Source organism: Henckelia pumila, chromosome 3 (assembly GCF_033568475.1).
Source record: "Henckelia pumila isolate YLH828 chromosome 3, ASM3356847v2, whole genome shotgun sequence".
NCBI classification, from domain to species: domain Eukaryota; kingdom Viridiplantae; phylum Streptophyta; class Magnoliopsida; order Lamiales; family Gesneriaceae; genus Henckelia; species Henckelia pumila.
In genome coordinates, this window is record NC_133122.1 from 36,677,203 (window position 1) to 36,687,026 (window position 9,824).

Here is a 9,824-nt window from a genome sequence, read left to right on the forward strand (position 1 = left end):
TATAGCATAGTTTGTCAACAAGTAACACATCTTTAATAATGATGTTACCATGGATGATCTTACCCTTACCCACGGTTTTACCTTTGGAGTTGTCTCCAAAGCTGATCTTTGGTCCTTTGCACAACACCACTTCTGTTAGAAGTTCTGGATTCCCTGTCATGTGTCGTGAGCAACCGCTATCTAAATACCAGGTAGTGTCCTTGATAGAAGTGGTTTTCTCGCCCGTTTGGACTTTTAGTACCTGCAAAGAGTGAAGAACTTTTGGTACCCATATCTAGTAGGGTCCAGGTCGGATTAGCCCTTTCGGGACCCACACCTGGAACACCCTTACAGGTTTGCCCGTGTGTGTGTGTCCAGAAATCTGTGCGGTCGATAGGCAGTAAATGTGTGTGCTTGTGAGATTGCTGTGTGCTGCTTGCCTTTTTTATTTTCATCAGTTAGCCTGTACCTCTTTTGAACTGGCCTGCAATTAAAGTACTGGTAAGGCTTCTCCTTTGACCATCTTTTCTTAGAGTAGTTAGACTCATTCCATGGCCTTTTGAAATTAGATTGGTTTCCCTTTCTTCTTTCATTAGGTTTTGGTTTGATCCAAGTTCCTCTTTGATTAGAGGTCTGGGGATCCACATATCCCAGCCCTCTATGCTTAGAGCTTCGTTCGTTCGATACTTTCTGATTTTTGTCAAAGCTGCACTTATCGTGTTCATATATCGTGCTGGACCTGACAAATCTTATTTTGTTAAGATTGCCTTTGTCCAGGCTTGACTGAATACAGGATTCCATAGACTGTTCATTTGTTCAAACCCTAGACCGGTTTTATCATGTACCGGTCTTTGGATTTCTTGAATCTTGTCAATGGTTACCGAAGATTTATTCCAAGCCTTGGTTTCAAGTAGTTTTTTATTCTCAATCAAGGTAGCTTGGAATACTCTTTTCAAGGTGTCGTTCTCAGTAGCCAGCAGACTTAGCTTGACCTTAAGACCATCAAGCTCTTTTTGCTGCATGCAGCTTGATTTGCTTGACTTATCTTTTAGGTCAGCTCTTTCTGCCTTTACTTCCTCGAACTCCTTGGATAATGCTTTGTATTCATTAGCCATTTCGTGTAAAGCAGTAACTAAATCACTGTGAGTAAATTCAGGTGAGCCAAAGTCAAATACCTCCTCAGCTTCTTCTTCGATGTCGGCCATAAGGCATTCCACTTTTTCATCATCGCTGTCATCTGAAGAGCTTCCGGTATTGGAGTTGTCAGAGTCAGACTCAGCCCACTTGCTTTTGCTTTCGTCTGCTACTAGAACCCTTTGGTCTCTTCCTTTTCTAAACGTCCTTTTATCCTCCTTACCCCTTCTTCTTTCGGAGAATTGCTTCTGATCATTGTTCTTAGGCTTGGTGCAGTCTGCAATGAAGTGGCCTGGCTTTCCACAGTTAAAACAAGTAGGACCATCGTTTGTATGGTCCGATTTATGATAATTTTTAAATTTAGAATTGTTTTTACGCATAAATTTACCAAATTTCTTGACAAAGAGTGTCATGGCTTCATTGCTGATTTGCTCAGCTGATCTCTTTGGAGCTTCCTCGACCGGTGGACATATCACGGTTGAGGTTAAGGCCTTGGTTGGTTGAGAAGTAGATGGTTCATCTTCTGTTCTCATGTTGAGCTCGAACTCATAGGCTTTGAGATCTGCAAAGAGATCATGCAGTTCAACCTTGCTCAAGTCTTTTGACTCTCTCATGGCCACTGTCTTGATCTCCCATTCCTTGGGCAGAGCTCTCATAACCTTCACAGCAATTTCACGGTTAGTATAAGTTTTACCTAAAGCAATAAGATCACAGATGATACTACTGAACCGTTCATCAAATTCAGCCATGGTTTCCCCTGGCTTCATTTTGGCGTTGTCATATTTTTGAATGGCCAGAGTGAGCTTGTTTTCCTTTGTCTGGTCATTCCCTTCACACAGCTGAGTGAGCTTCTCCCAAATTTCCTTTGCTGTGGAACATGACTTGATTTTGCTGAACATATTCTTGTCCAGTGTTTTGTATAGGATGTCCCGGGCCACATTGTCAAGATTGGCCTTCTTTTTGTCCTCAGTGGTCCACTCAGCTCTTGGTTTCTCAATCATTTGTCCTGCACCATCGGCTAGAGCTGGGTTGACCTTCATAATTTTGATAGGACCGTCTGTTATGACATATAGCATGTCATCATCCTGTGCTGCAAGATGTGCCTGCATGCGAATTTTCCAATCATCATACTCTTCTTTAAAAAACATAGGAATTCTGTTGAAAGAAGTCATGATTTGAAAACTTCAGATCAGCAGTTGAGAAAGGAACCCGCTCTGATACCACTTGTTGGGATCGGTTCAGAGGGTAGAGGGGGGGGTGAATACACTCTGAAACTTTTCTTCTTCTTCTTCTTTAAAATGATCAAGTGAGGTTTAGTTCACTTAATCAGTTTTCTCAACTTCTAAAACGTTTTGAACAACTTAAATAGTGCGGAAATAGTTCAGAGGTTTTAGTGATGCAAAGTTTATAATGCAATGTATGAGCAGGATGTAAGATAAATGGCAGTAAATGCTAAAGCACGATTTTATGGAAGTTCGAAGGCTTAATCCTTCTACGTCTCCCCTTCTTCCACTTAGGAAGGAATTCACTAGAAGACTTTGGTTATTACAACGTCTTGTAATACACCCACTTCAGACTTAGGACTTATCCAATGCCTAATCCGAAACTCCTAGATTTACACAGATAAGATTCTCAGTTCTTATCAGACTGGTGGAAGCTTTCAGAGCAGCTTCAAGTTTCTTCAACACTGAGTATAGTTGAGTTGAGCTTCTCAGACTGCAGAGCGGTCGAGAGGCTTGAAAACCCTAGGATGATCCTTGACGATCAGATATGTGAACTGTAGGCGAGGGTTTATTTGAGCAGCAGATGAATGATCTTGTAAGTGTGCTCAAGTATATCAGATGAGGACTTCTGATATTAGTCAAGTGATTGAAATTTTTCTGAGTTGCTTGTCTCTCTTCGTTGTCTCGTATCACTTGTTGTTGTTCTTGTTGTTTTTCTCTTTTTGAGCAATCTTCCCTTTATATAGGTCAATCATCAACGTCTTTATTTTGAACGTTCTGATGCTGCATTGAATGCACATTTAATGCTCATAAATGCATTGATGATTCTGCATGAGGATCGTACACTGCAGACAACTTCCAGGGTCCAAAACTGGAATAAACGGTCGAATGCTTTATCTGCAGTCATTTTGTGTTTTTGCCATTTTGGTACAACCTGTTGTCTTGATTTGCAGGAGTCAACAAATCTTCTGAAACGCCGGTTCTGCTTTTAATAAAGGATCCTGCAAAGAACATCTTGTCACAGGTACTTGTCTCGAGATATCTAGATAGGCAGTTGGCATTCTACCGGTAGAGATATTTGTCCTCTGCTGGTTTGAATAACCAGTCGATAAGCTTGTGACTTCAACCGGTCGAGAGATAAAGGCGGTTGACAAGCTTCCGGTAGATAGATTTATCCTCTGCTGGTTTTGATAGCCAGTCGATAGGCTTGTGACTTCAGCCGGTCGAGAGCAAAGGCGGTTGACAAGCTTCCGGTAGAAGTTGTAGTAGATTCCTGAAATACAATGGTTGGCAGCACATTCCTATACAATGAGTTGTTGTTTGTTATCACCAAAATATCGGATTCAACAACAATATTATTTAAATTTTAGTACTATATTTAACTGTTGTTATGTGATGATAGCATATATATATTTGTGATCTTTAGTTCTGTCCGGCTGCCCCCCTTGATAAAATTCCTAGATCCGCCCTTGGTAGAACTCGTGAATGAATATATAATTCTCTTGATATTAAGGAACACCCATCTCTCTCTTTAATTGGAAGGAAAATTATAGTTTATAGTATTGTATGTTGGTAATTTTGGTCATTTATTTAGTCAAATTTAGTCATAGTTTCGTATGACCGTATCTTTGTTATTTTTACAATTTTCTTCATTTTTACATAGAGTGTTGATGTGCCACTGATGACATCAATTGTTGATAGAACGTAAAGTATTGTTGACGTATTCGATATCCCATTAGCACTCCCACAAAAATGTAATAAACTAATTTTTTTTTGAAAACGACTGAATTATAAAACAAATTAACAAAAATAGCAAATTGAGGTTGAAATTTGACTACATGATTGACCAAAGTTTCGATGAGGCTAACTTCAGTAACCTGGTGGACAAAAATTTCAATGAGGCCAATTCAAAGGACCAGTTCTACAATTTCCCTTAAATTGGATGTATTGCATTTATGAATAAAAATATTGATTAAGTTACCATATGAAAATAGTAGTTATCGAATGTTCAATCATTTGATCAACGGATCACATTCTTCGTTTGGTAAAAAAATAAATAAATAAATAATACTGTGAGTTAGACTCGTGATATTAAAGAAATTCTTTCTAATAGTTAAGGTAGAGATTCGAAGCAATAATATACATATTCTGTTTTCACAATTAAAGAGGCTGATGCCTTTAAACTTTTTTCAATATTTACTATATTGTAAAGCAAATTTAAGGTAACTCACGAGAATTTTCAAATCTCTTGTGAATAAAAAATGCATATAGTAATGAATTCGGGATAACATTATTTTTATTTTTTGGTCATTCAATACATTTTTTTTTATTTTGGTCAATAACTTGCATTTTTTTTTTCCATTTTAGTACTTATTTCATAAAAATGCTGGCATGACACCAAAAAATGATGACGTGATATCGAGATTAATAGTCACGTGGTGTCTGACATTACTGACATGTACGATGTCACTTCAGCATTCTGGTGAAAAAAAAAGATTAAGTTACATACATGACCAAAAGTGTTGTTTTTCCTATTGAATTCGGATCTTTTCGGCTTAGAAAATGGAAAAACATTTCTCTCCTTGAGCTAATTGTTTACATTCTTCTATTAAATTTATCTAATATTCGTGGTTTTACAGGCTTTTGAAAAATCCGGATTCATCAGCACTAACGTTAGGTAATGGTTGCGGGTTTTTCGTCATATGAAAAAAAAAAAAAAAAAAAGTCTGTTGAGCCTTACTTTGAATTAAATGTACGTGTAAGACTTCAATGTTTGCGGCAGCTCCTCCTCGAACACACATAATCATCAAATAAAGAATATGTGTAATTGTTTTCACAAGATGCACAGTTACTTTCTGCAAATTCACTTAATTAAAACGCTTAATTAATTAATTTATTAAGATTTCAGACATAATAAGGCAATCGCATGGAAACATGAACTTCCTAGGAAACATCCAATTGTACTTTAATTTGGTCTGTTTTAACATCTTATTTGCATTAGTTTAAATTCTCAAAAGCTGCACAAATTCAGACCATCAACATTAACACTAACTAAAGTATATCTAATTTCACACTTCTTTAATAGGCTTTTCAATTTTTATTTTTATTTTTCAAAAAAATCTTTTTTGACTTTTTTTTTAAAATTCGGGGTCTTCTCATTTACCACTCATTTATTATTAATAAACTAAAGCTTCTAAATATTAAATTAATATATTTTCACAGCATCTTTATTACAAGCTTAAGTAAGGGGATCTAACTTTTAATAAGACACGTACCCGAACGTGCACATACAACAAATTTACACACACAAATATACATATATATATAAGGGCAAAAGAGTCATTTAACTCCATAACATTCTTCATGGCCTTTAAATACCCTAGCTAGCTAGGCACCCTTGATGTGGACTAGACTTATATATATATATATATACTAGTGTTCAAGTTTGATATATATCTTCAATTTTCTTTATTCATATCATATAAATATAAATCAATGGGTGATCAAGGCCAAGACGGTGGCGGGTCGGCGGAGCAGAGGAACGAGCCGGTGCGATCGCGGTGGACCCCGAAACCGGAACAAATCTTGATCCTGGAATCAATCTTCAACAGCGGGATGGTGAATCCACCCAAGGACGAGACGGTGAGAATCCGGAAGATGCTCGAGAAATTCGGGTCGGTGGGAGACGCCAATGTCTTCTACTGGTTCCAGAACCGACGCTCGCGGTCGAGGCGTAGGCAGAGGCAAATCCAGGCGAGCCTCACCGCCGTGGAGCTGCAGCAGGCACCGGCTCACGGCGGCGGCGGCGGCGGAGGAATTCAGTTCGATCAGATTAATGCTGCTGGTTTCATGCCTGCGGGTTCCTTTTCTTTCTCTGCCAACACGATCAGCAGCTCATGTACTTTAATGGTGGGCTCGGGCTCTTCTTCCTCTTCTGGGATGGGTGAAAACGCTTGTATTACTCCTCATAATTCTCATGATTTCTACTCGTTTTCGGGCCTCCAAGAACTGGACCATAACTCCATCTTCTGTCACTCTCATGCTAATTCCCATTTGCATTACCAGCCTGCAGGTGAGTCATATTAATCCTTTTTTTTTTTTCCTTTTCCAAGATTTCTTTTTTCCCTTCAAAACCCTAAAGTTTGTGTCATTCCCAAATGAAAATAATAACAAGTATTTTCTTTTTTAAAATTTTAATTTCATTCTCCATTGTATATATCCCCATCAAGTCATCTTTCACAAAAAAAAAAATAATAATAATAATGGCTATGATCGTAAACTTAATTTCTAAAGGAAATGTAACCTTTCCAATTAGCTCAAATCTTTGGCAATAAATTTGCCACTAAAACTAAAAATTTAATTCAATTGTGATCGTGGCTAATGGTTAATTTGAAATAGGTTTCGGGTTCAAATAATAATTGAACCTTTTCAGGTTCAAATTATATTACATTCTTGTACGGGTCAAGTTAGGAAAAAAAAAAAAAAAAGTGGGAAACAAATATATAAATAATATAATCACAATTCACATAAAATTTTAAACTTTTATAATAATATTTTATTGAATAAACTCTTCATGGTTTAGACAGTTGAAAATTGAAATTATATCACGAAATAAACACCAAATAATAAACTTAATTTTTCATCTCTTAAAATCTTTGTCTCAAAACATTTCAGCAAATTGCGGGTTTTTTCTTCTCTTTTAAATATTAATTAATAATTAAATTTAAATTAGCTGATCATCATCAACTTCTTCTTCTTCTTCTTCTTCTTCACTACATATATATATATATGATGATGATGATGGGGCCGGACTGCATAAAATTCAGGAGTAATTACAGTGTTCATAAATGGAGTGGCAACAGAGTTGGCGAGGGGCCCTCTGGATATTAAGGCCATGTTTGGTGCAGATTTTGTGTTATTTCATTCTTCAGGAGTGCCAGTTCAAGTCAATGAGTATGGATTTCTGGTGCAGAGCTTACAGCATGGTGAAAGCTATTTTCTGGTAATTTAAACTTTTCTTTGTTTTTTTTTTGATCATTTATTTAATTAATATTTTGCATTGAAATTTGAGTCCCAGAAAACGTCAGCCCAGATTTTAATTGTTCTCATGTGAATATGCACTGAATTCCATCGTCGACCTCATTAATGATTTAATTAATTAAGTTGTATATATGGCAAAAATATATAACTTTTTTGAGTTCGAAAATATTTATGTTTATCTTCAAAAAGGTCTGCCGAAACTTTAATGAAATGCTCGTGCCACTCAATATAGTATATGGTTTTTTTTTTTCAGGTTGAATAGAATAATATTCATCTTTGTATTAAAAGTATATATCGTCTTTAATATATGATAATTCAAGTGATAAGAGGTTCCCATTTTTTTTTCTTTTTTGAGTTGGAAAATATTTATGTTGTTACCTAGCTCATAATCGAATATGATATAATCCACATTTTCTACTTCTGGGAAATTATAAATATTCACGTTTTTTTGTTATTGCACCTATTTATTTATATATGTTGATTTTATAAATTTAATTTTTTTTAAAAAAAAAATTGAACACCTAATTGATAAAAAATAATAATAATAATTTGGCAAATTTTAAAATTAATTTTCTAATTTACGAAAAATTAAGTACAACTCTTTTTATTGAATTTAGCGAGACGAAGTTGTATTGAATTTAGTCATCCATGGCACCCAATACAATTACTAACAGTTAGCTTTTGTGATGTTATTTTTTGTTATTTATGGAATTTTATACTGAATTCTGGGACTTAGATTTTGTGATGTTATTTTTTTGTTATTTATGGTATTTTATACTAATTTTTGGAACTTAGATAATATAATCAGCAGGGTTAATGTAGTAATTATATAGAGTCGATTATGATTATAACATATATAGTATAGATATTATTCACGAAAATGTGGCAATATGTTTGCCAGGTATAATAAAACGCGATAACATATTTAGCTAAAGCATCTATTTTATTATGAACTCTAACATATATCGTCGAGATCTAGAGTTTTGTTATTTTTATTCACTTGCAACCAGGGCTGAGATATCGAACCAAAATATCGAGTTTTCGGGATACCGTATCGAAATTTTTTTGATATATAGACATTTTTTTGGTATATCGAATTTTTTTCGGTATCTATACGATATTAGTATGGATTTTTTCCATACCAAAATTTCAAAATTTCGATATCGGTATCGGTATGAATTTTTTTCATAACAATATTTTTTATATGTTATATCGAAAATCCACCCCTACTTGCAACTTTGTTGCCAGAGTATGTAACATGGTGATGTGTATAAATCGTAGCCGAAATGAAAATTTGAGGTCGGAGGAGAACACAATGCTGTTGTTGTTGTCGTCGTTGTTGATAATTTTCTTTGGAATTGTTTTCAGGTTCCCAGACATTCATGAATTCAAGTGCAAGACACATGCTTGTGGGAGGTTCCAACGTTATAATAATTTGGGAAGTAATGTCAAATTTGTTATTTTAGCATTATAATAAATATTGTTATAATATATTGATAAATTTCTCTTTTTGTATCTTATTTTTTTTGTTTTCATTTGTTTGGTTGTCTCCAGCTTTGTGGAAATTAGTAATATATATTGCTCCAGTACAATCAAAAGTTTGAGAATAATTTATATAGTTTTGCAGTACTTGGCAATATATGATTCATACAAGCTAAATCTTCATAATTGATAATTAGGCCAAAGAAAAAGCTTTGATTTACTTAATTTCTTAACTTTGGTTGATGTTATCTACATTATTCTCGTTCCAAAATATGATTCCTACTCTTTTAAATTGAAACAAATTAGAATTCTAAATTTTCTAAGACGTGTAAAAGATAAAATATTTTCGTGAACAAGAAAATCTAAATGAGCTAATTTAACACTCCATATTATGCATTTCTCTTTTCATCTTATATTACCTCGTGATATATATATCCTTTCAAATTTAAAAACTGATAATTAACTTTCATTTAAATCTTCTTTTTTTGGAAAAAAAATTTAACTACTTGATTCTCTAGACCACAAGCATCGTGTGTACAACGACCCGTTAGTTGTATATAATTGCAAAACCATGGTGCTGAAAGCTTTTCAATTAAAACATGGAAATACTATACGCATGTCCAATATGTAATTTTTTGCACTGAATTTATATAATGTGGAACACAATCATGGAAAAGTTTTAAAGTAAAAAAGGGAAAAGTTTCAAGAGTGAAATTGAATAAAGAATGTCGATCAACAACCAATTAATTATAAGGCAAAGTGATGCCTATATGTTCATTGAATTGCTCCAAGTACTGGTGGATATCTCTGGTTATAATCGTAGAGTTTAATTTAAAATAATTGAATTTTAAAAGTGAAATTATTTTATAAATAGAAATGGAATAAAAGAAAATATAATGAATAAGTGAACTAATGATTAAAAACAAAATTATGAAAATTACCCCTTTTAATTTTTCCTTCAATATA

General features: G+C 34.4%; 1 protein-coding gene across 1 annotated transcript; it reads left to right on the forward strand.

Annotated features, from left to right (window-relative positions):
- The first annotated feature begins 5,794 nt into the window (after positions 1-5,794).
- Positions 5,795-8,807, forward strand: LOC140893377 (WUSCHEL-related homeobox 11-like). Its single transcript, XM_073302440.1, has 3 exons — positions 5,795-6,408; positions 7,163-7,338; positions 8,745-8,807. Exons 1-3 carry the CDS (start codon positions 5,832-5,834, stop codon positions 8,760-8,762), a joined length of 771 nt encoding a protein of 256 aa, XP_073158541.1. The 5' UTR covers positions 5,795-5,831; the 3' UTR covers positions 8,763-8,807.
- The last annotated feature ends 1,017 nt before the right edge of the window (positions 8,808-9,824 follow it).